Below are 26,666 nucleotides of genomic sequence, written 5' to 3'. Positions count from 1 at the left end.
AATGACTGCATTGGTTGTGTGTTGCCGTTGGGACAGAACCGTTTAAATATTTTAATTTGTTCCATTTTACTGAGCTAGAAGGAAAAGCTGTTCTGTAATTAAGGAGCTATTTCCAAGACAGTGGGTAACATTAAAACTTCATTGTAAGATCATTGCAAAGGAGGTTAATGTTTGTGGTGGATGTCTAGTGCTGTACAACGGAGTGAGAGTAACCTCTGTCCAAACATCTTTCTTGCTAGAGAAATGTTTTGTGTAAACTTACTTTTCTTAATTAGTTTTGTTCAGTTTTCTGCGATGAGGTATGTTTGCAAATGCTAAAGGACATTACTTTTTGCTCTGTTCCAGTGCCCGATGACCTCTCCATAGAAGAAAGAGAAGAACTTTTAAATATTCGTCGCAGGAAAAAAGAACTGATTGATGATATTGAGGTAATAGGCTTATCTGTAAAGGTCCTTAGAAGACTGCTTCAGTAGATTAAGTCAGTAAACTGCGTATCTAGGTATGAATTCCAGGTAAATTTTTTAAAAGCATATAAACAGCTTAAGCTAAATCTGACTAATAATGAATAGGATTTTAGCATCATTTGTGTGCTTTTAAAAATGCTAACTTCTATATTTTTGTAATGCAGTATGTACCTATGTACACATTTGATTTGACTCACTAAAAAGATTTGCATACAAGATAGAAGTGAGCGAGAAATCTGGGTAAAGAAGTGCTATACTGAAATTGGTAGTGGCAGTTTGGTCTTGATGCTGTGACAACACATGCTGGGAGTTCAGATCCATGTGTTTAACAGTCATTCAGTAAACTCTTTAAGCTAAATATCTAAGGAAGCCATAAGATTCTTCACTTTTCTTCAAGTGACTAGTAAATGTTAGCAGTTGAAACTTAATTGATCATATTAATACATAATAGATTATTTTTAAGAGTGTTTTAATGTAGGTTAACATATTGTCCTTCTTTTGGCAGAGATTAAAATTTGAAATTGCTGAGGTTATGACAGAAATTGATAATCTGACTAGTGTAGAAGAAAGGTAAGTAATGCTAACATATGGACACGATTCAGTAAGAGGTTGGAACAGGTCTTCCAGGAATCGCAAATAAAAATAGCTTTATCATGTGAAACAAACACAGGATCACCTTTATTCATTCTCTTATGTGGTCTCTAAAGCCTGTGCAGGTGTGTCATTCATTTGGATAGAGAATACGTTGAATAAAATGTAATATTTTAGGCTGTCCAGTTGATATAAGTCTCTAAAGCTTTAATCACTTGAAAGAATTGAAAATTGTGACATAATTTTCTGCCTTATAAAAAGTAAATATCTTGGGTTTGTAATAGAACATACAAAGTAGTCAAAATATGAATTAAAAGAAGCTCATCCAGAAGTTGTGGGTTTTGTAAAAGAGCAACTGATTACTGTTGTATCTTTTTTTTTTTTTTCTCCATGCATAGCAAAACTACACAAAGAAATAAGCAAATAGCCATGGGAAGGAAGAAGTTCAACATGGACCCTAAGAAGGTAGAGAATTTTTTTCCCCCCTCACTTGTCAGGAATCAAGTTCCTGCTTGTAATATGATCTGTGATAATACAGTTGTATTTTCTTAAGAAAGCATTTCTGATAATGTAAGTTCGCGGGCCATATTTGTATATCCTGTAACACCCTGACTGAGCAGAGGGTTAAATCAGAAGCCGTCGTCTAGTCATTTGCCAGTCGTGTGTGCTTTTTTCACTAAGCAAACCTTTCTTGATAATGGAGATTATTTATCAGCAATGAAATATGCCAGGTATTGATGGAGCTGGCTTGCAGAAAGATTATTTTTACCTGATAGAGGTGTTCTGTGTTGATATGTCAAATACAATTCTTAAAATATTTTGGTGTTTGTTATTAGTGAGGCCATACATTTCCTTTTTTATGCCCTTCTATTTTTATTTCTTCCAAAATACTCTTAACAAGTTTTTCAATTTGTTCTCTTGTAGACTTTTGTATTTCCATACCTAAATTCCGTTTGTGAAAATGGCATTTGCATGTTTTTGTACATATATGTGTGTGTGTGTACTTATATGACTTGTACAAACACCTGCAGGTAGAAACTTGGTTTCTGGTTTCAAGAAGTCTACTGTGCCTTTAGCCAAGAAGTAAAGTAGTTCATGTCTCTGCAGTGCCTCTACTTTCCTAAATAATTGTTAATTTTCTGTAAAATTTAGGGACCAAATTTCCAATTTTTGGAAATTGTTGAGCTTTTTTTTTCCCCGTTCATTCTTGACGTGATTTCTTTCCAATTGTGTTGAATTCAATTACATTTTGATGGCTTTTCTGTAACGTTCCAGCTACAATGATGGCTGCTATTCCTCAGGCTGATTTCAATTTACCAGAAATGCTCAAGTGCCTTGAGATGCAGAACCCTTTTTAAGCCACTAACCATGTCTTTTGTTTTAATTTCCATTTTGGTGACTGCCTAACTTCGGTTCTGTTGAGGGCAGATTACCCCCAAATATCCTGATAGTTTGCTGTTGTCCTCTAGTACTTCCATGTCCTAGGAAGTTTCTGGCAAAGTCGCAGGATGATGTCAGATGGTTTCATTCCAATGTTAACTGTTTGTTACTGTTCTTGTTGTGTGGAATTACTTCTATAAATAGATGCTGTGGCCGCATTGCTACTGTAACGTAATTTAAATGTAGTAAACAGACTTACAGTAGTAATTTCTTAATAATGCCTATGAATCAGCGGTGGCCTGCAGGAGCTGGCTGCTCTAAAGCTAGATCATCGCGGTGTTAGCCGCCTCTTCGAGTTGCAGGCAGCTGAAATATATGTCCTCCTAACGTTGAGAGAATTGACTTGGGATCGTTGTGAAGAGGATGTTTTTCATTCATAAATGGGAGGGAAGACGGCCTCCACAGCTAGAAACGTGAAAGAACTGAGATAATACATGCATTGAATCCCTCAAATTTTCTTCTTTAAAATGAAGTAACAAATTTCTAATGTTTTCATGTGAGTAGGAACACAGTGAGGTAATTTTCTTTCTCTATTTTTATTTGAAGACTTTTACATTTGAAGACTTTTATATGTGTAACCTTTTCATAGAGCAATTCTCCCTGCCCCCACCTAGAAGATGGTCATTCAGAATAGCTGTGTTGAACATGGTTACGTGATGTACTAACACATACTTTCCTGTTTGGATTTGGTTAGCTAGTGTGGGAAGGGCTATAATGGTAAAGTTTGTAAAACACTTTGAGGATCCCTGGACAGAGGACATAAAGCCATGCTTGAAATTTGCCACGCTCAAGTCCATGCTGCATGCGTTGGGTCAAGAACATGAATTCTCTATGACAAAGGCAGGGTTTAAATAATGTCAATGTTGGCAGTTGTTACTGTAAAAGCTGTGATACTCAGATTTAATTCCACTAACTTTAAAAAAATTATGCAATATTTGTAGTGAATATTAAATATTTCTATAGCCATGAATTTTCTGTGGGGAGGTCAAACTAGTAGAGCTGTCTTCCATCTCCTATCAGTCTACAGAGAGAAAATTTACATGAAGACAAGATAGTGTAGGAGTTGATGGGGATTTGGCTGACCTATTTTACCATTTATTCCAGACGCTGGAGTTGTTGTTCCAGACAAATTCCTTTTCTTGTCTAGCTGACTTCTGGTTGTTTAACATCTTATGAATAATAATAAAAAAAAACAGGAAAAAATCCAGAAAAAGGAAAATTGAATTTATTTTTGTACTATGTTAGAGTATCTGCTTCTGTGCACAGGAATTTGTTTTCCATGCTTCTAGTCATGTCTGTTATATTCTTCAGTAACTTGTACAAAATTTTTTTAAAAACTCATCTGGTCAGTCTGTTTATGCTAAGCGTGAATAATTCGGTCCAGGTGTTGAACAAGGGAATCTACAGCTGTTTCTGAAGTTTGTTAGAAGATTCTCTGTTGATTGATAGAGCTGAGAAAGCTTTTTGAATAACTTTGTGTGTGAAAAAACATTGTTTCATAGTCAAATGGGTTTTTTGGTACAGATAGTCATCATCACATGAGCTTTGAAGGGATCATCTTTGAGGAAAGCTTAGCTGTTTCTGCTTCAAGATAAAATGAGATAAATTCTTTGCAAGAAAATCATATCTGTTCTGAAATGACATATAAAAATATTGTCAGGATCAGAATACCAGCCTGTCATTGAAATTAAGTTTTCACATGATGATAAAATTGTTTTGAGAGAATTGCATTCCAGAAAAAAAAATATATATATTTTAAGCTTCAAGCCTTCTAACATCACAGTTAATTTTCTTTGTTAAATTAGGTTAGAAAATTGACTTTTTTTTTTGTCAGGCAGGTAATCATTTCATTACAAAAAACCAGAATCAACCAAAGAGAAGGATAATTACTTTTTTGAAATATTACTGCAGAGCGTTCTATGCTATATCAAAAATCAATGGAAGTTTTCCCAGTTGTAATGAAATGAAAAAGAAATATATTCCATTCGGAGAAATTGAAAAACTAATAATATTTCTGAAATTGTGACATATTCTAGTAGGAATGATTTGGAATAATTTTTTAAGCTCTTCTGTACGTGTTTGGAATTCAAGGCTTTAAAGTTACTTACAGCTGACATTCTCCTTTTCATTAGCATGCTGCTAACAGTTTTACGAAATCAGCAGGAGTAGCAACATCTTTATTGGGGTGTGTGGTGGTGGAAAAAAGAGCTCTATCTCTTCATGACCTGCTGAGTGCTGGAATACCATCCCTTCCATCCTTTATGTAATCTTTATATAACTCTTAGTCTCCTTTCTTTACCACTTTGCAGAAAGTTCTGTGGGCATCCCTAGAGTGTGGCAGTTATAGGGCCAGTAATGTATGGAGGCATAGGAGTCCAGGGCCTTGATCCACTGAGGGACAGGGTAAGACTCTCCTCCTGGCTTTGGTAGAAGCTCCGTGGTAGAAGCTTCACTGGTTCGTGAATAGTCTAGTTGAAGTCTTTTGTGACTAGTTTAGTTCCAGCAAAACCAGAAGTCACTGTTAACCCCGGTGTCAGCATAAACTCCTTCAAAGCAGTTTCAGTATTTCCATTCGCGATATCTGCTACAAGTAGTGGCTTGATGTATTGGGTTGCAGTTCATAGATTATAACAGATGCTTTATTTCGTATCATGGTGGTAATTAAGTTATTCCTATGTACCTCTTTTTTACATGACTTTATAGAACGTGTCTCTGCAGACATTTATGCAATACTGTGCACAGGCCAACTCACACATTAACTCCAAAGAGCAACACAGAACATTATTCAATATTTGTTATTTCTATTGTTGAGGGATTCAAACTGCCACCTAGTACTTCTAGCCTTAAAAATGTGTTCTCATTTTAATCTTCAAACCAGTACTAAATATTGCTTATCTAACTAAAAAACATTTGTTTACCATTTCGTTGAGAATAACGAATCTGTAGGCTAATGTAATTCTTAATATGCTATGTAAATGTCAGTGTCAGTATATTAATACCAACTGTTGTGAGCGGTACTTACATAAATGCTTGTGGAAGAAAACATAACATTCCTTTTCCTCTGGAATTGCTCTTCCTAGGGAATACAGTTTCTCATAGAAAATGACCTCCTGCAGAACACTGCAGAAGACATTGCACAGTTCCTTTATAAAGGAGAAGGACTGAATAAAACAGTCATTGGAGATTACCTCGGTGAAAGGTAAAATAAAAATATGGAAACTTTGTGCTCGAGTTTACAAAACATGCTTACAGGTTTCGGTAGTTACCTTCCCCTTCACAGGCTGCACGAGAGAGCTACTTTATTACTCTGAGACCTATAAAAGCTACAGTGGAAAGTAAAACTGCGTCGGTATTGTGATGCTTTTCTTTTAGGTTAGGTTGTTTCTCTTTTTAAATGGGTACGTTTGTGGAATGCTATTTAATTCATTGCCATTTACTATTTTGAGAAAATACCCTTAGATTTGGCTTAGTTCAGAATTTAATACCATAAGCTTTTGGAAAGTCTGAGAGTTGTATTGCAACAGTTCGGTAACACTTGATACTGTGCCCAGACAAGGAGTGATATACAATTGCTAATAATTGGATAGTAAAAAAATTACTTATTAAAATGGATAGTTCTTGGGACAATAGTTATAAGCAGGTTTTAGTGCTGTCTTCTTTCCTGCACGCAGAATTCCCATTAGTAAGCAGGCATCTCAAAGGGCAGCCACACAGTATCTTTACCAGTCCTAGTACTATCAACATACAACATGCATGTTTATGCATACTGTTGCAAAACACAATCCAATGCAAATTGCTTCCGTTGCTGTGCATCCCAGGAGTTGATTTCGAAAAAGGCAGCAGTGAGAGACAGAAGAGCTGGTTGGAGTACGTGTATCATCATGTTTGCACATGTTCAGCTCAGGCGCCAGTTACGGAGTTTTAGCAGTTGACTCATTTTGGGTATGCTCCTGTAGTGATGTGTTCTGGCAGATCCCTTTTGAGGCACCATAATCTGTTTACAGCATCAACAGCTTAGTTTATGCTCAGCAATTTCCTCCTGACTTTAATGGGTTTAATGACAGTTTTTTACTGTAATATGTGTATTTTGAAAATAGATCTTTGCTATGATGTTTCTGTACAGTATATATATATTTCAACAATTGTTATACAACAGCATTATGTTGTTTCTCTTGACTTTGGGTAATCAGTATTATAAAATTGCCTAGATGTTAATGTCTGTAATTGCAAAACTCTAAGAAAGCTTGTGTAAAGCAGTCTGTGTTTGGTTTTGAGAGCTGCATTCTACCTTGGTATTGTCTTCTGAAACACTTCCAGCTTCTCTAGTCCTATTCCCAGAACCTTTGTACTCGTGCAGAGAGGTCTTACCAATCTGTTCAGGCCCACTGGAGTCATTGATAATATTCGTATGACTATTTATGGGTTCACATTTAAGATTAAAAAACCTATTGCTTGTTCTTTTGCACCCTGGCAAGGATGTGACCAGGCAGCACTGTGATCTAATTTCAAAATACAGGGCAACCTTTCTTAATAGTGAGTAACTATAGAGATAAATATGCAATATAATTATATCTTCTTAATTTTTCAAGAGAAATACAGAAAAATGTTGTAAACATACAGAATAGCAAATTTGATCAGAAAATTTAATGTAAATCTATCAACTGGATAATAAAATCTTAGAAGTGGAAAAAAAATTAACATGCTGCTCCTATTTCACTCCAAGGCAGAAGCAGCCTATTTGTTTTAGGTAGCAGTTGAAGTAAAAAAGAGATTTAAAATCATTTTTTGCATTAATATGGTGATGAAAAAGTAAATGGTGTTTCTGTTTGTTTTTTCTTACATGAATTAGTAAGGGTGGTGAAGGTGAAAAGATGACAATCTGATGTTCAGGAATTAGTTTGGAAATTTCAAGGTAGTCAGGTCAGGAATAAGGAACTGGTTCATCATACTCCTTTGAACTGCAACATTAATTTCCTAGAATCCTAAAAATTTTTATTCATGTTCCTCTGAAAAGAACGTATTAGACCTTCAGGTTCTGGGGTGAAACAAAAAATACCATGGGATGAAATAAATGTGACAATTGATGTGGTCTTAAGCTGCTGGTTTTGCTTTTGTGATTACCTCAGAAACAGGCTCTTAAGTGATTTGTGCTATGCAAGTGCCAGTGAATATTATGTGTACTATCTTTTATCAAGGCATTTGGAATCTGAGGATGTTGTCTTCTACTTTGCCACTCCCTCCTAGGGGTCCATCATTAATTACTTCTGTATTCTAGCTAAATATAGCTAAAGATGAGACCAGGATAGTCAACAGAATGAAGTATTTGTGTAATATTCTGCCACAAAGAGTTGTATTTTAAATTACTGACTTTTATAGTGTTACAGCGCTTGGCAAACTGAAAAAAGTGAATGGTAAAATGGAACGAGATACTACCTAAAAATGTAGAATAAATAAGGGATTCATGACATTCTATAAAAGATGTAAGATTTCTTTATACCTGGGTAAGTCTTCACTCATTTTAAGTGGTTTCCTAGACTCTTCATGGTATTTGGCTTGTGTCTTTGGAGCTGTACCCAGCACAAGTATCACTATTAATCCAGTCTGCATTAAAACCTAGAAGAGCAAAAATTAGAGTATAAGGCTAATATTTGGTCTGAATTAATGCAGCTTTACATACATATAAGCAAAATCAATATTTGACTTAGCGTAAGAAATACCCCTATTGAGTGTTCTCTTTTATTATACTATTCTGCCACTATTTCACTGCACTGAAATTCACTCAGATGAAATGTGCATTACTAAATTTCATGAGAATGGCTTCGTTTTGCTTGACAGAGCGGATGTGTTTTTCTGGAAAGAATATGGGGACATCCTAATGAATGAAGAGGTTTTTTTCAGTTATTTACTCATGAGTGTTACAGGTTAGTCTGACTGTGCAGTTAGTAATGCAACAGGTAATTCTTGGTGGATGCACACCTTTCTATTTTTGGGTGGAGGCTGATACACAACATTCTGTCTTGGTGATGTGTTTAAAGCACACCCTGAAGTTTATAAACCTTTACACTTGTGGCATATGAACTCAGTGGTGGTGTAGCCTAATTTCTGACTGCATCCAAATAGTTTTGTGTTCCTTAATGTTTAAATATTACTTTTGCATTTAAACACCTTTGGATCAAACAAAGCATAATTTGGCTCGTGATTTACATGCCAATATAAAAGATACGTGAGAGGAAACCCATTCAAAATCTATTCTGATTTTAGTAAACTTTCACTGTAACGATTTTTCAGACAGGAGTAAGAATATAGTACATATTAGGTAGTTCTTTTAAAAAGCTCTTCTTTTTCTTGAGTATAATCAGTTGAAGCATTTATGTTCCTTATCTTTGTACGTAAGTTAATATACTGCTTTAATATTTTCTGTTCTTAGAGGAAAAAATGGGATAGTTTGTTTTTCATGTGTTGCACGGCTAAAGAAATTAATCTTACATTAACCGTTGTTTTAAGAGTTCATCACACAAATTCTGCAGAATATTTTTACTGAATAAATTTATCAAGTATCATCCCATATCAAGGCAGGTGCAGTAAGAATAAATGTGAAGCAAAGAAGACCAGGCCATTTTTTGTTAGTTGAAATAAGCAGTGCTAAAATCAGTTCAAGTGTACTGGCTCATGCTCACCTACCAGCAAAAATGGGCAAAATACTAGTGTTAAATGTTAAAATAGCTCTCAAATAAATGTATAAATTATTTCTGATGATTTGATCAGTGTGATCACTTATTTCTTTGCTTATTCTCAGAAGCATGAAGAGATAATTAACAAGCCTTTAAAGTTCAGAATTGTAATTGTCTATTTCATTCTTGTGTTTCAGAGATGAATTTAATATTAAAGTTCTTCAGGCTTTTGTTGAACTCCATGAGTTCGCTGATCTCAATCTTGTACAAGCCTTAAGGTGAGTAAATTACTTTTTGACCTGAGCTTCCTTTATCAAATTGCATATTCACATGAGTCACTGTGTTGATTTCTCGGAAAGCTGATGTACAGCTCAGCACAATTATATGCGTTACTGTGCAAGTCAGCAGGGACAGCTCTGTTTTAACCATTCCAATTGCTTGTGTGTGGGCTAACTTAGAAGGTGAAAACTTTTAATTATTTCGGACAAATACAAACAACTAAAATATAGCTGTAACTCTGGTGTGCCTGCCATATGTGGACGTTTGAAGATATGTTTTATAACTTAGCATAGAGATAGGTAAAAACCAAACAAACCCCTAACCTGAGCAAATAAATCATTTTCTTTGGTGCCATCTTCTTTCTCCTTTCTTTCCACCTCAACTTGTTCCTCTGGATGAGGAGGGAGGGGATCCCACTGATCTTATTAAGTCATTATGCTCAATTACAAAGAGGTAAACTTTGAATCAAGTAATTTCTTTCTACTTTCTTCAGTTTCCCACTTGTCATGTGAAAGTGTAATGTCTTAGTATACTCTTTTCCCCGAGTGAACAATTTACTTGATTTCTCTGGAATGCCATCATACAGTGACCTTGTAAAGTCCCTTCTCATCTTGGTGGAAATCCATAATAGATCTACAAACACAGCTGATTTAGACAGTTCTGCCACTTTCGTTCCACAAGTGACTCCCTCCTGACACCAGATGAATTTCAATATCTGGGTGATCTTTGTCTCTGGTGCAGTGCCTCGTGATGTGGAGTCAGAACAGCTTAGCTATGGTTGAGTGATGTGGGAATAACAACTTGAGCTGCCCGAGGCTTGAGCTAAGGAGGCCTTTTCTCTGGCTGCTGAAGCTTGTCTGGGAGGCTTTATATTCCTGTCTCTTTTACACAGTTTAACATTAGGCTTGACTTTATTCTTCCTTAGCAGCTGCTACTATTAAATGTTTGTATTTTGGTAGCTTACAAAATTCGTGATCTGGGTTGGAACCTTGCATGAGGTGAGTAGAAGACAGTATATAGAGCTGGAAATCTAAAGATGGCCTGTGACACTTTAATATAATGTCCTAAAATGAAAACTGATGAAGACAGGAATAAATGGTTATTATATTGGCACCCGGTGTACAGGGAATATCAGGAACTTGTTTTGCATGGCAGAGCATGTAACTTTGCTGGTTTAGATCCTGGTTTAACTCAGATAATTCTTTTGCTCAGAAAGAAAAGAATAAATGATTAAATTCGTTAGAGCTTTTTAGCACCACAATGTGCCAAAAGTCAATTTGTGAAGAATTCTGTCCTGTATGCATTCCAGTGTACCTATATGTGGAAATAGTAAGTTATGAAAGTAAAACCTGTATTTCAGTTAATGCTGCTGGACAGGAGCAGATACATATCTCCTGCATGTTTTACAAAATTACTGAGAGGATACCATGAGTCTTTCTTTTTTAAGATCTAAGTTTGATTCTTGTAGGGTGAACTTAGACGAGACAGGCAGCACCTCTCTAAGCACTGGGGTTTTCCTTATTGTTGTTACTATATCTGAACTCATCAAAAACATTTCAAATAAAGATGTTAAATGTATTGTATTCCTTGCTTCTCTCCCCTATCAGAAATAATTTATGTAATGTGTCTTTTTACATTGTAAGTAAAGTCTAGCTGAGTGTTTATTGCTTTTAATAGCTGGGAAACCCAGGGAGGATTGAACCCATTGTTTCCCCATAGCATTCTCATGGCAAAAATGGGATGCATACAGAAAGTAGTTTACTAGTCTGGAAAAAAGGAGAGAGTCTCAGAATATGAACTGCCGTATTATCTTGCCTGATAGCATGCCGTGTTGCTGGCTGAATTACTGGGCTAGCCATCTGTGCATGTTGCTTTATAACAGCTCCTGACTTGTGTGTTGAGACATTGAGAACGTATTTCTAGGACATGTTATATAGACATTGCTGACTTGTTTGTTTGTATCTGCTTATTAGTACATATAGATATTGGAATGAGTCTAACAACTATTCTTCCCTTCTCTAGGCAGTTTCTGTGGAGCTTCAGACTCCCAGGAGAGGCTCAAAAAATTGATCGTATGATGGAAGCTTTTGCTTCACGCTATTGCCTTTGTAACCCAGGAGTCTTCCAGTCTACAGGTTAGTCACAGGAAACAATAGGAGTTCTTAAGTTTTTTGTTTTGGTATTTTGATCACATATGTTATTCTATAAGGAGATAATGGTCAGTTTGGAAGTTCAGGATAAATAATAAATGAACAGAGAAAATGCAACTGTCTAATCCTACCCTTTGTTTCCAGGAGGTACAAAAATGCATTTCTATTTATAAAACTTCAGCATTAATATAGATCTAAACCTATTAAAGTATAAAACACACTTCAGAAATGTCACCAAAGATTTTGGCTAGGAATTGGAAAAGTAAGATTCTCAGCAGCTTAAAAGCAGAAGAGACCGATAGGTTGCTCATCCTTATTATCTCAGTGTCAAGTCCACCTATGTGTGGCTACAGCATATTATCTAGAAAGTCATCATCCATTTTTGTTGTGAGGACTGTGTCCTTTCTCTTTAGCAGTCTGTTCAGCAATAATTTATCTCCATTAAAAATGCACCTCAGTTTCCCATCGAGTTACTTGGTTTAGAATTACTCAACTCATAAAAGCTAACAGAACTTTGTGACGCTGCCCAGAGTGCCCTAGCACTCTGGCATTGTTGGACTGTGCAGTTATACACACATAGAGCTTGCTGTTGATCGCTTAGTTTGAGGAACAGATAGGCTAGGAAAAGGCTAATGTAAAGCAGGTCTGCAACAGGTAGAGAGGAAAATACCTATTGAAAACAAAGTACTGACGATGGAAACACATTTTTCATCTATGTAGGAGGGAGCTTTCCATCCTGCGTTTTCTTGTGTGGGGTCTTGTACTTGAGTTCTCTGAGAATTTACTGTGATTATAGCCATGTTAAGAAGCATTATCATCTTCTGGTGTTGCTCAGTGGTACTAGCCACCTCAAGCATGCCAAGGAACTGAGGCAATGTCATTTTCAGTCTGTTTAAACGCAGTTTAAATACTATTTTGAAGAGACTGTTCTTTCTTTTTGGAGAAAGCTTTGGAGGTGCTTTTGAGTAGGAGTCTGACTAAGTCTTTTATAGGATCTACCAATATGATCTGGGCAAAATCTGCATGCAGAGGATGTTTTGCCCAATAACGCTTCAGTGTTTCAAGCAAAATGTGAATTCAGGGTGATAGCAATGATTTCAGAGTTAAACTTTTTTTTTTTTAAATTCTCTTGTACTGTCTTTCTCGTACTGGTTTTTAATTTGAATTGTTACATATTTTTTCTTCTTAGATTTACTTCAATAGTTTAAATAAAGATCTTGCTTCCGTGCATCGTGTTCAGGATTTTTTGACTACCTGTTTCTTATTCTTTGTCAGTCAGAATGAGCTGTATATTCATTTTGCAGGTTTGTGCCACAACGCATAGATAAATAATTTTTCAAATTTCATTTCAGATACATGCTATGTGCTTTCATTTGCGATCATTATGTTAAATACCAGTCTGCACAACCACAATGTAAGGGATAAACCAACAGTAGAGAGGTTTATTTCTATGAATCGTGGAATTAATGAAGGGGGAGACCTTCCGGAAGAATTACTACGGGTAAGTTAGACAGGGTAAGACAAGGTGTTGCTTTGTGTGTTTAATAGGAACCTTCAAAATGTGTTCAACAGTTCTCAGGCAAATTTGTCGACGGAAAGTAAGAACATTTTCTAGCATGCATAACCATTTGAGTAGCTGAAAGAATAATTTTCTAGTATTCATAGCTGCTTTGAGCTAGTTCTTTTGTTCTTTTTGATTCGATCTTTTTGATTCAGTCTTTTGTTGAGCAGAGGAGATTCCAGAGAAAACACTCTATATATCTCTCAGTAGTTTGTTGATGGCAAAATTATTGTGGAATTGGCTCCTTATGAAAAAAAAAGTATTTCTGGATAAGTAAGAGAAAGCCCAAAAACCTATTAAAAACCATTGTTTTGTTATTGTCTCTCATTTCTTTGCATGTGTCTTGTGGAGCTTCCTCCTGTTCCTTGGATATCAGCAAAAATACTTATTTCTGAGACAGTGTAATGGTCTAAACCATTTTCTGAAAACCCATAGTCATTTGGCAATACTTGTACTAAATGAGTCCTGACTGAAGCTGAAACCTTTGAAAAACTGAATGCTTAAGTTAAAGAAGAAACACCTTTGCTAGGAGAGCTTATAAAATCTGTAAAAAGAGGCACTTGTTATAGATCAAGAAGTTTAAAATCAGACTTATTCAAAGTAGTAAACCAAGATTGCGAAGGGGTGGTCCAGAATTTTGTGGGCAGTATTTCCTATACTCTTTATACAAATAGTCTGAGAAAGCAGTAAGATGTCCTGGTTGCACTTTCTGTTAGACATTTATTAATGAGGTCTTTTTCCTCTCTTTTTATTCTTCTAGAATTTATATGAAAGTATTAAGAATGAGCCGTTTAAAATTCCAGAGGATGATGGAAATGATCTAACGCATACGTTTTTTAATCCAGATAGAGAAGGTTGGCTGCTGAAATTAGGTTAGTTATAAAGGCAGTTTCGCTGCGATATGTCTGTTTGTTGTTAGCATGTTTGCAGCTTCCGTGTCTCTGCTTTCTTTTGAAGGTAATAGGATTAATTTTGTAATTCATATTTAAAGGTATATGAACCGAAATAAGTAACTCCTTTACATTTGAAAGTTGTTACTTCTTATTTTACATATCCAAGTTAGCAATCTTGTTTGAAGCTTTGGAGTTTTATTTCTGATCTATGAGAAATAAAAACTCAGCATCAAAAAGGAAATGCCGTATGTTATTTACCACGTGCTGTGACTGATAAATAACAACTAAGTCTCCATAAGGTCATTTGGGAAAACTGTGTGATATTTCAACTCAGTTTTCTGTGTACAAAAAAAAATTTCTCTTCAAATAGTTATTTTTGTATGTCTTTATTTTTCCATATTATTTGTGAGTTTCTCTTGGTTTGGTTTTGGCTATGATTTTTTAATGAGTGGTTTAAATGTGCCTTCTTGTTTTCCTTATGGCCTATGACCTATCACCTTTCTGTTCTGTGACTGGCTGTCTCTGCTTATTCTGCATTAGGAGGTACGTATCTGATTGCTTTCCAGTCCCCTCTTCTTCAGTTGCTCATTCTTTTATTTTTCTTCCTTCTTACTCCTGTTTTTTTTTCTTTTCTTCTTTTTTTTTAATCTAATTTATTGTAGCATTTTGCTTTTTCACTCAGTGTCACTAACAGTATCATCAGTGGTGCTCGGGAAGACTGGCATGTCAGTGTCTAGCTCACATGCAAGTGTGTTCTAAAGAAGGAGGTGTTTCCGTGTAAAGCAGAAAAATAAAGATGACTATTCAGCATACTTTTCTCATTCATTGAAGCACATAACAAGGGAAAAATAATTTCCACTGAGAGAAAACAATGTGTCTTACTCTTGTAGTGAAGTTTCAGAGTGATTTTGTTACTGTATATCAATTACTTTAGATTATTGAAAGATCAATTGCATTTGAACTATGCATTTATGAAACTGTTCTTTTTCCTGCTTGTTTTCCTTATGGCCTATGACCTATCACCTTTCTGTTCTGTGACTGGCTGTCTCTGCTTATTCTGCATTAGGAGGTACGTATCTGATTGCTTTCCAGTCCCCTCTTCTTCAGTTGCTCATTCTTTTATTTTTCTTCCTTCTTACTCCTGTTTTTTTTTCTTTTCTTCTTTTTTTTTAATCTAATTTATTGTAGCATTTTGCTTTTTCACTCAGTGTCACTAACAGTATCATCAGTGGTGCTCGGGAAGACTGGCATGTCAGTGTCTAGCTCACATGCAAGTGTGTTCTAAAGAAGGAGGTGTTTCCGTGTAAAGCAGAAAAATAAAGATGACTATTCAGCATACTTTTCTCATTCATTGAAGCACATAACAAGGGAAAAATAATTTCCACTGAGAGAAAACAATGTGTCTTACTCTTGTAGTGAAGTTTCAGAGTGATTTTGTTACTGTATATCAATTACTTTAGATTATTGAAAGATCAATTGCATTTGAACTATGCATTTATGAAACTGTTCTTTTTCCTGCTTATTTTCCTTTGTAAATAATACATGTAGCTTTCTTACCAGAACCTTAAATGAGCACCAAATTTAGGGTTGCAGAAGCCTCTGCTAATTTGCAGTCTCCTGGCACTGGAAGATGCCCTTGTTTGCAGATTCTTTTAAAGTCAATGGGATTCACTTTTTCACTTGGGCTTAGAGATTTTTTTTTTTTTCCCCTATATAAAGGAGACTGGAATTTTTTTCTAGCATTTGTTTTTCAATGAAATAAACGACTTTTATGTAAAATATAAGCAGAGATTCCAGTGAAGCCAGTTGTTGGCTACTTTAATGTATAACTGCTTGTTAAAGTAGAAGGAACTTTGGAGAATGGTGACTAAAATGTGAAAAGGGATGTGTGCTGGGGGTGCACATGGGTGTCAGTATGGTGAAAGTAGAGCTGGTTAGAGCCATGGGCCCTCTCTACTGGTCGGCAGTTGGTCGTCATGTTAGTGCGAGGCAGGAAATAGACGTGGAAAGGAAGGATTTGGAATTCATTCACATGCTCTCCAAGGTCTTATTTTGACCTCTGTGCTACAGATGCTGTAGAGCTCTTTGTCTTTCTAACTACACAAATGCAAAGCTCTTGCTTTCTGACATCTGTTGGCTTAGGTGGCACAGTGTCCAAGATGACTTTCCAGCTTTTTCTCCGTTTTGTAGCATGAGGTAATAGCTCTCTGAACAGAAAAGGCCTTCAAGATGATGTAGATAAAATGTGCTTTCTAGAGAAGAGAGGTTGGATATAAGCCCATGCTGTGCATATTGCTCTTTCTATTGCCAGTGCACTCTCATATACATACTGAGAGTGCAAGCAAAAATGAGTGTGTGTGTGTGTGTGTGTGTGTAGAGGAGTGACAGCATCCCTTGTGGAAGACACTCTCAATAACAGATGTTTAAGAAATCTAATAAAAAATAAAGGAACAAACAAATTGAAGAAAAGTGGTGACTGAAAGTTTGAGAGCTGCCAGGTACTTATGCAAAATCCATCTCTGGCCCTGGCGCAAGGTCAACAAAACCAACTTTTCATTACGTGTGATGTAGATGAGAGACAGCGCACAGAAAACCCGATAGTAAAACCATGTGTGAAATGGAAGGGTGTTGCACGTAGCACTGCCATGGCATGAGGACTATTTGAATAAAGAAATTAAAGATGACCAGAAGCCTCCAGTGAATCAGCCTGTAAATGCATGAAGCTGCCCCTCTGTGAAAGACTGTGGGTTTTTTTAGCAGACACAGGCTGGTACAGACAAATAGATTTTGCTAGTTTAGATGCATTGACCAGAAATAAACCTAGCCTTTTTTTTTTTCTTATTTTCTTTCCTCTCCCTTGAGTTTCCTATTTGCTAGGAGGCTTAAACTGTACATTGAGAGTGCTGTCTCGATCTACATTGGTTTTATTTTTACAGTCCTTTCTGTTGGGTAGCACTTCTTTTGAAGTGGGTAGGAAGTTCTGGAAGATGCCGATATTCAGCATTGTTGAAATGCTAAGGAGACTCTATTACTGTGTGAGAGTTTAAGTGCTCAGTTGTGATAATACTTAGAAGTTGAAATAGAAAGTTTTATATAAAACTATAGCTATATACTATATAATCTGTACTACTATAGTATAACTACTGTAGTATATACTATGCTATAACTCTATGTAACTGTGACTAAGACAACTCACAATTTGTGTATCAAGACAGTATTCTGTATTTGGTATTTCTTACAGTCACCTCTCCCCATTTATCTACTTGTGCCTCTCTTTTTAGTATTCCAGCCCACCTTATTAATTATCCTCTGGGCAGGAGATGGAGATCATGAAACTTTGATATATTGTAACATTCATCTGTGCTAAAGACCATCCTACCTCTTAGCCTGATACTGGGTTTTAGAAAGCTGGGAGAGTGCAAAATGCTTTTGGAGGGTTTGCCACTGAATTTTTCAGAGGTGACTTTGTGTAAGTCTGAGTGTCAAACTTGGCAGCCAGACAGCAGTTCTGGTTTTATCTATCTAGTCTCAGCTGGTGCCTTTATTTAGCCATCTTTATCTTGGTAAACCTAAATTATCATTCAATTCCACATTGTCTGAAGCATGGTGTAATGAAAATGAGTCCTGCAAGTAAAAAACTGGAAGCTGCTGAGTGCTAATGAATCTTTGCTTAGAGCAGCTTGAGACATGATGAACCTTTAGATTTTTCTGCATCGTAACTATTAGTGGTGTTGGTACTATGAAATTTCCTGCCATCCACTTTAAGGTATTTTGATGTTATTGTCTTTGTGTTCTGTCCTAATGCCCAAGTTAGAATTGCTTTGCACAGGGAGGCGCTGCTTTGCCTAAAACTGCTTCTCCTGACAAATAGAGGGAAACTGTGACATTATTTCATGAAACTGAAGAGGAAATGATTCAAGCCAGACACATGATTGTGTTAAGTTTTTCTGCCAGTCAGGCAGTTACTGAGAGCTTGGAGATGGTCCAGAAGCTTTGCATCTGCGTCTGTCCCTCCAGTGGCGCTTACTCCAGCACATCTATCCTTGAGAGGATGTTGTTTCTCTTCCCTGATTCAAGGTGAGAGAATAGCGGTGGTTCCTCAGGAAACTGTTGCCATCCAGTACCTGCCTGGCTCTTGCGGGAACAGATGCTCTTCTAGCTTGAGGCAGTTGATGCTGTGGTCAAGGAAAACCAGGGGTTCAAAGAAGACTAAACTTTGATCCAGTCACGTGTATAACTGTACAGTTGCTGAGTCTGTTCGGCCTAGGAAGAAGAGAAACTTGATGTGTGCATCTGTCTTCTTCCTCTCTAAAACTTCATGCAAACATGCTGAATATTTGGGTGATTCTTCTGTTGTTAGATACCTTGCTGCCTTAAGGCTTTCTTTAATTTTGAAATTGGAGTTTCCTGAGTCGCTGCCAGTTGTTTTTACCTTTAGTAGAGGTGGTTTCTTTTTACCTTGTTCTCTAGTTTGTCTTTGCCCAGAGTTGAAAAATCATCCTGTGTTGGGTTACACAGGTGAAGAGGGTTTCTGTTTCTTCTTCTGTATGTTTTGCCTTGTTGTGGCCTTTTCCTGTAGTTTCTGTAGATTTCCACCTACGGGGTACTGTCCCTTATTTTGTTAAGCCGTCTTTGCATTTTAGTTAAACAGCTAGATCTTTTAGAAGTCATCACTTATCTCTCTCCATTTCTGTAAATGTTTATGGATTCATACTCTGATTTTTTTAATCCTCTTCTGCTAACTTAATTCCTTGCGGTTTTAATCTTTGAAAGGCTGGGAGCTGGAATAAGATGTGAAGTATGGTACTAAAGCCTTTGTTTTGTGAGCCTACAGCAATCTCAGCCAAGGAAAAGAATGTTCTGTTATCACAAGTTCTTGCCCATTAATCTTGCATGCAGTGTTACAGGCTGCAAAGCCTTATCAACCAGCTTCTTAGGTCTTAGCCCATTGTAAAGGCATAATAAATGCATTTTATATGGTGACCCCTGCAACCTTGATGAGTACCGATTAGACTGCCTTTGAATCTTTATTAGAGTTTGTGTTGTTGACAGCTGTAACGAAGTAATGGGGTGGGCAGACAGAGTTTTATGTGAGACTAGTTCCCTGTCCAGCCAAAAAACCCCTGCCTTGCTGCTTTTTTTCTGAAAGACAAGAATAACTCATAGCTTGGTGGAGCAGCGACTTAGGGCCTATTTCTGCAATTCCCATGAGTGCTGTAACCTGGTGAGCTGCTGACTGTTCTAGAGAGAAGGGAGCAGTAGTAGGAATGTTGTTGGAAATATTTCATCTTTCTGGCTTCAATATCAATACTATCCTGTAACTGGGAAATGTTTCATGACAAAAGCTTCATCAAAACTGCAGCGTGATTACGGAAGGCTTCAGGTTTGAGAAATTAGGCTTTTCCAAAGAGAGGGGACATTGTCAGGAAAAATTTCAGCAAATTCAATTTTTGTTTATTACATGGCACTTCATACTGTTCTAGGAGGTGTGTGTTTTAAGTCTGTTTCTGCCTTAAATTATAAGCAGGCCTTCTTTTAAATATATGGTTATTACCTGATTGGAGGGGTTTTATCGTGTTTTGACGTGGTATCAGTTTTCTGGGAAATGCCTTTGTTCAGTTTAAGCTGCCTCTGTGATAGTAACCTCTTTGTTTCATCCTCTCTCCTGTTGAATTGTTTTTCTACTGGAACTGAACTAGCCATTTGATGGTAGCTGAAGTTACCTGTTAGGCTGAAAAACATGGGATGTTTTTGCGCTTTAAAAATGTTAAATTATATTAACCTTAGAGACCAGAAATGACTTAAAGTCACGGCAATGAACATTGGGTTATATGGAAAAATCTCATGTTACGGAGATAGCAAGGACTGCCCTAGCAGCCGTCTTGACTTAGCTGCTGCTTATTCATTGACATGGAAGTGAGTCAAGCTAAAGTTTGTTGGCTTTCCATTCCTAGCCCAAATACTTCCTGATACTTGAACCAGCTCTCGGTCAAGGCGATGGGAATTTTTTCTAGTGATTTATGTACCAGTTTGACTGTTTCTACAATGCTTTATTTAAGGATCTGTCACAGTGGTTGTACTAAAATGTCACCAGTGCTTCTCTCACTGTCTCCAGTTCACTCAACCATTCATTCTGTCACAGCTTTTGCATCTTGCACTATTTTGCCTTCTCTTATTTCACCACACCTGCTTGCAGATTATATTTTTCTTAAGATACACGTGCGTGTAGTAGAAACACAAAGTTTATGAGAGTTGAAGATTGCAGTGTGTTAGCGCTGGGTTACCATGTAGGTCATAACACCAAGCAAAAGGAAGATACGACATGCAACGTACTTGGTCTGCAATGCAAACGCGTAGTAGGGTGGTATCAAGAAATTTAATTATATTCTTAGAATTGTTCTTTATTCTGATTTGGATTTCTGTTTTAAACAAAACTCCATCTATCTCAAGTAATTTCTTAGTAATCTCCTGTCTCCTAGTTATAGGACTTGGATTAAATTGGAAGTCTCGTGTGTATTAATGGTACTCTTTTATGCATGGCTGCTCAACAGCAAGATCAACTATTTTGAAGTTTTGGGTTAATGAGATTAAATTACTGCTGAATGGATGATGCACAGGTGGTGACATAATCCTGAAGTCAGATAACTATGGTGGAACTACACCCGTATATTAATACCATGTGAATGCTTTACCTACAATTGTCTTTCCTGGAAGTTAGTTTAAAAAGTAACATAATTGTGGAATGTGAGACAGGTTGTGAAGTAGCTAATGGCAGAAGAGCAGCTGAAAGGGAGTAGTGTGTGTTCCTAAAAGGAACGGTACCATACAGTGCAACATTAGCAGTGTAAGAACGAGAAACTCTGTGCTTGCTGTTGTCTAAACTGTTAATGCAGGAAAAACTGGCATTTTGGAGCAGTAGCTATTTCTTCTGTCAAGTGTACTCGATATATTAACCCCCCAAAAGAACACGGTTTTTAAATACTAAATGATGAAAAGTGACTAAAAATGGTACAATTTGGCATAGGATTTGCTCCTTATTGATGACACATCGTATTTGTTCTGCTAGTAATGTTTATAAGCATCTTACACACTTGACATTAAATCTGAAAGTAGGTTCTTATGTATGATCACAAATGGAGTGAAAGGGAGGTGGTAAAATGCCCTCAGTTATATTTATGGGACCCCTGCCTTGCAGATGACAGGCTGTGGAGCAGGTTGGTCCTGTTGCTGGAACCAAGTTACTGGTTGTGGCACCACAGACTGCATTTCTGAGGGCTGTACAGTATTAATATTTCTTATGCAATAAACAGCTGTGATGGCATGGACAGAGGGAGCAGGTCTGACTGCTGAACTATTACATTTGTTGTCTGGAAGAGGGGAAACATTTGCAACTTCAGAGCATAGTTTTTGTGGCTGGTCAGCAACACCATAGTTAATGCTGCCTCAGGAGTCTGATCTTGGTACAAGAGCTACAGTAACATGTTCCTTTACCCTCAACTCATCTGTGCCTGATCCATTTATGATTAAGTAATTAAGCCATATTTTGAAAAACAAGCAAAACAAAATTACTTTCTTATCTATTGTTGAAGCCTTGACAGAACACACATTTAATTCAGCTGTACCTTTTGATTTTAGGGGGAAGAGTAAAAACATGGAAACGGAGGTGGTTTATTCTGACTGATAATTGCCTGTATTACTTCGAATACACAACTGTAAGTATATATCACAGTGAACTTTGTTTGTAAACAAGATATTTAAGTGGCTAATAATGTGGTATTTTCCTAACATTTAGGACAAAGAACCTAGAGGAATTATACCATTAGAAAATCTTAGTATAAGAGAAGTTGAAGACCCTAGAAAACCAGTAAGATATTTTAAGTTATTTTTTTTTAATGAAGATAAGTAAACCATACAGAATTTAGATGTTGTGGCAAATGAAGATGTTTGCCAGTTTTGTTTTGCTTCTTAAATTTATTTCTTCATTTCTGCCCTCCAGAACTGCTTTGAGCTCTATAACCCCAGTCATAAAGGTCAAGTAATTAAAGCATGTAAAACTGAAGCTGATGGTAGAGTGGTGGAAGGCAACCATGTAGTATATAGAATATCTGCTCCCACGCCAGAAGAGAAGGAAGAGTGGATTAAATCCATCAAGTGAGTTTAAAGTCTTTCAGAAATGAAGTATAAGCTCTTTTTGGAGTAAGGTGCTAAGAGAATTTGTATTCTGACTTGTCTGAAGAACTCTGCTCTGCCAATGGCCTCTAGGGTTAATGACAAGCCTTGCGGGGTTGACAGATCACGATACAAGTCTCCTGTTACTGTCTGGTCCTAAGGAAATAGTGCTACTAACTCACATGAGGAAAATGTGGACTTCATCTTTTTTTTTTTTTTGAGCAGATGTAAAGACGTGTGTGAATCATCTTTAACCCTCATTTTACTAAATTCTTACTTCAAAACAGAATAGTCTTGGTTTGCAAAATCAGGTATTTGATAAACCAAACTGATTATTCTTTTTGTCTCTTCAGAGCAAGTATCAGCAGAGATCCCTTTTACGATATGCTGGCAACAAGGAAACGAAGAATTGCAAATAAGAAATAGAATGTGATCAGCAGCTTGTAGACCTGCATCCACCTCTAACTGAGCATACAGTTGAATGATAATGTAAAAATTGGACAAACTAAATGAAGACAGTAACTGTAAATCTTTTTTTATATATATATATATTTTACACACATGCTTTACACTTTATGATAGAAAAACTTGGCAAGACCTGTCAGGATAAATAGTTCTTGGCATATAATTTGAAGTAAGCTTCAAATCCCAGGGGTTGATTTTATTGGAACTTAATTCAATGAAAAGATAGAAGCTTTATTTTCACTTTCGTGAGTTACAACTCCAGTTTACTTGGGTTGGGAGGGAAGGAATTCAAGGCTAATAGGAAAATGCTCCATCCCTGTTATTTGAGCTCATTTCCCGTAAGAAGAGGGCTGACTGTAAGACTTTCAGCTCTCCCTAAAATGCAGCACCAAAGGGGGAGTGCAGCATGATTTAGCACTTAATCTGTAAACCCCACAGTGTCATGATTGGTTTTGAGGTCGCGTGTTTCGCAGTAAATGAACAGCCAAGCGCAGCTTTCAGTTAGGATTCGCTCCCCTACCTTTGTGGCCATAGCTTTGCTTCTTCGGAAATGCAACTCAGTATGGTAGACTGGCTGCTGCGTGGTTGACTAGTTGTGCCAAAGGGTTTGGTTGGTACGCACTGAAATACATACAGGTGCCAACAGCAACGGTTTGAGTCTGTAGACATGACACTAAGTACAGACATGGTTTGCTCTTTTTAGCCAGTGGGCTAAAACTCATTCCTGTCCACTCATGCGCTCACAATGAGCAGTAAGATTTAATGACTGGCTTAATCCACTTTTTATATAGCAACATCCTTCTTAGGTTCTAGAAGAGTTGTGGTTTGATAATATGAAATTACTACTAAAGGAGTAAGATGGCTGGGCTTGCATGAGTTTAGGCTTTGCATGTGAAAGCACCCCCCAGATGAGTTTTAATGTTTTTAAAGGGAAAAGCCAGGAAGGTGAAATCTTTCTGCGTGGTACAGCCCTAGATAGTTAAGCAGGCAGGATTCATTCCTGTGCTTGGTAACAAACCTTGGACATACAGCAAAATTCAGTATTTTTCTTGCATTTTTAAAGGTGATTTTTCAGATTGGTGCTTCAGCAGTTGAAGTAGAAAAAGCAAAAATACATCCTTATCTTTACTTAATTGATGTGTAAGGATTTTTTTTTTTTTTTACCTCATGCAACTTAACTCTCCCACAAGCTCATGTTTCTTTTTTTTTCTTTTAATTTGCGGAGGATCTTTCTGATAGTCTTTCACTCACATGTAAACTGCAATGGCAGGCTTTCCTACAACGCTTTTCTACTGATAGCACACCTACTGTGCTTAAGGAGAAGCCCCTAATTCCAAAATAGGAGCAAGAAATGTTTTTTTTTTGAACCCTACTGCTTCTCTTAGTACTCAGTTTTTCACAAGTTTGTGGAACCTGAGCTGTGTCTGCTGTGCCAGTGAAGACCCAATTGGAGACCCAACACGCTGTCAGAGCAGATGTACTTGTTGGAGTTGGAAGCATCTCTGGATACATGAGAGGAGAATGTACTGCCCTGGCAAACCCACAGACTGATGAAGTTGATTTGTTTCAAATCTCTCTTTAACTGTAAGAGAGTGCCGGTCTCATTGTTCCTGTCTTACTAATTTCCCTTGTTTTGCTTGGGGTGTCAGCCTGTGAACGTTTTGCTTTATCGCACCTTTGCAAGAAAGGCCCAGAGAAAAAAAAAACAAAGCAAGCTTTGTAAAACTCAACCAAAGGAGGTAGAATCCTTCAATAAATATCTGTGTGGGGACACCTTTGCTTCATGGAACACGTTTGAACTCTTGAGAGAAAGAAGATCAGTTGCATGTCCTGTGTTTGCAAAGCAGCACAGTCCCAGAGCTGCCGACATGGCTCCTTCTGAGTCTGCTGTGCCGCAGCTTCAGGTTTCGTGGTCAAGCAACGCGTCCCTCAGATTTAGCTTTGGACAAGTAGAGTCGTAATGCAACGAGGGCTAAGCCAGAGGCAGCGGCACCCATGAGCGTCAAGGTGAAAAGCAGCCAAGAAAGTATTTCTGGAGAAACACGAGATGAGAAAAGCCTGAATAAGCCCCAGAGCACTTCTGGGTCGACCCTTGTCTTCTGAAAGATCCCCCTCGAGAAAGTCTCTTGGTTTAACCAGGTGAGGATGGCTGCCTGTCAGCACGAAGGAGAAGCCTTGAGGGTTCACTTGCTGTGTTTAGTTGGAAGTTCTTGTGTCTTGCAGGAATCACTATTTATATATAACGTGTAAGCGAGGCTGTTCTAGCAGCAACTGTCTGGTTTCTTAGCATTAAAATGCAACATCTTAAACAGCTGTTTGTGGTGCTCAGCAGATCTGTTTAATTGACCAAAGCTGATGGAATAGCATTCTTATGTGTGATAATAATTGTTTTTGGGTATTCTTTGTGACAGTATTAACAGGGAGTGAAACTGGCCTAAAACTTCCACTGGCCACGAGGCCAGTAAAACAAAGTGGCTTGTGAAAATTTTGGCCAATTCAGGTACTATCCATGAAGGTGAAGAAAGATCTCTCAACCTTTCCCTGTTTTATTGGGCTTCGAGTCCAGGGGTAGCTACTAAGACTAGCTGCTTGGTGGCCTAGAGCGGTTTCTGTTATGGTTTGGCCATGCTGAGGACAAGTCCTCTGTGGACAACAGCCTTCTCCCTTCCTGCTGCGCTGCTCTGTGCTGTGGCTCTTTGCTTTTAACATTGCCCCTTACAGCTGCAGGGGCCAGCCAGAGCCACTACTGCTGGTGCCACAGCGTCTAGGCCACCTGACCGCTAACATCAGCCACGTTGCCAGTGCAGTCTAGGGAGAGAACTGTACATAGTACTTAAGCTCAGCTGGACTGACTTAAATTTTACACTATTCTGACAAAATAAGCTCTGCGTCACGTAACATTTTGAACCATTTTAAACTGGTACAAAACTGAACCTTTGTAAACTGAGCAGCATTTATAATGCTTCCTGTATAAGAACAATGCATATTTTTAAGATTTATTACATATCGAGGTAGATGCTTGCTGGAAAAGCTAGGTCTGTTGTAGACCAAATGCTACAAATTAAGACTTGTGGCTTACCAGTTTCATTTCTATATTTTCTTGGAAAATGTTTCTAGCTAGAGTTTAAATATAAGGTGTAAATACTGTACAGAGATGTATTGATACAAGTATGCCTTGGTGTACACAGGTGATTCGCATGACCAATACTCTGTATCAACCACTGTTAAAAATGTGATGTTGTGTGGAAACCCACTGCAATAGTAATGTTTTCATTTATCATTAAGAGCTGTTGCCTAAACCTGGAGATTTCCTCAAAAATAAAGTGTGACCCTATAGTATTGTGTTGCTCATTTACCAAGAATACAAGGGAGGAGGCCATTGCTGGTTTAGTTTGGGGGATGGTTTTTTGGTTTGGGGGTTGTTTTTTTTTTTTTTAGAGATTAAGGTTCAGTTTTACAGCATGTGTGGTATCTGCTCTTGTAAGTAAAAGGCCTCTTTTCCCAGCCTTTAGGCAACTCTAATTTACATTATCAGGTTTTAATTTTCAGAGAGAAAAGCCTTCAACATCAAAATAGGTTGTGTCTCTAAAGTGTGCTACAACAAGCATATGCAAGTAAAACTCAAGTAAAAATCCATTTCAACTTTGCTGTATTTATATACTATATAAATTTTACATGTTCTATATTTAGTGGGGCAAGTGCTTTTTATCTCTCAAAAAACAAAGATCAAGGCCCAAGCTTGCTGGAGAGGTTCTGTACTCTCTAAAAAGACACTGCCGCAGCGGCCCTGGCTGAGATGAGATTCCATTGGTCAGAAAACCCTACCCGAGACCCCCTTTTTTTAAAAATCTTGACCTGCCACAAGAGCCAAGCTGATGACCATCCATGGACTTGATGACATACTAGAACGTTCAAGCCTTCAAAAAAAAAAAAAAAGTCTTTTCACAGCCCTCATCGCCCACTCATGTGGCCAGCAGTGCATC

At 37.4% G+C, this 26,666-nt stretch overlaps 1 protein-coding gene across 2 annotated transcripts; it reads left to right on the top strand.

The window, feature by feature from the left end:
* Positions 1-311: 311 nt before the first annotated feature.
* On the top strand, positions 312-22,644 carry CYTH3 (cytohesin 3). 2 transcript variants are annotated; one of them, XM_010141944.1, is made up of 13 exons: positions 312-428; positions 970-1,034; positions 1,454-1,520; positions 5,576-5,694; positions 9,364-9,444; positions 11,468-11,580; positions 12,948-13,096; positions 13,917-14,028; positions 14,590-14,592; positions 21,685-21,761; positions 21,842-21,913; positions 22,046-22,200; positions 22,572-22,644. In XM_010141944.1, exons 1-13 carry the CDS (start codon positions 312-314, stop codon positions 22,642-22,644), a joined length of 1,203 nt encoding a protein of 400 aa, XP_010140246.1. The 2 variants fall into 2 exon arrangements, with proteins under 2 accessions (XP_010140246.1, XP_010140248.1); XM_010141946.1 differs by lacking the exon at positions 14,590-14,592.
* Positions 22,645-26,666: the final 4,022 nt, after the last annotated feature.

This window comes from Buceros rhinoceros, unplaced genomic scaffold (assembly GCF_000710305.1).
Source record: "Buceros rhinoceros silvestris isolate BGI_N320 unplaced genomic scaffold, ASM71030v1 scaffold15088, whole genome shotgun sequence".
In the NCBI taxonomy this organism is placed as follows: domain Eukaryota; kingdom Metazoa; phylum Chordata; class Aves; order Bucerotiformes; family Bucerotidae; genus Buceros; species Buceros rhinoceros.
The sequence above is the reverse complement of the archived record's forward strand: the minus strand, read 5'-3'. Positions and strand labels throughout refer to the sequence as shown.

Bases quoted from the DNA above. Each gene is read 5' to 3' on its own strand.
- CYTH3 (XM_010141944.1), top strand. From the start codon at position 312: ATGCTAAAGGACATTACTTTTTGCTCTGTTCCAGTGCCCGATGACCTC. The intron at 429-969 runs GTAATAGGCTTA...TTCTTTTGGCAG, and splicing joins AACTGATTGATGATATTGAG to AGATTAAAATTTGAAATTGC. The intron at 21,762-21,841 runs GTAAGTATATAT...CCTAACATTTAG, and splicing joins ATTACTTCGAATACACAACT to GACAAAGAACCTAGAGGAAT.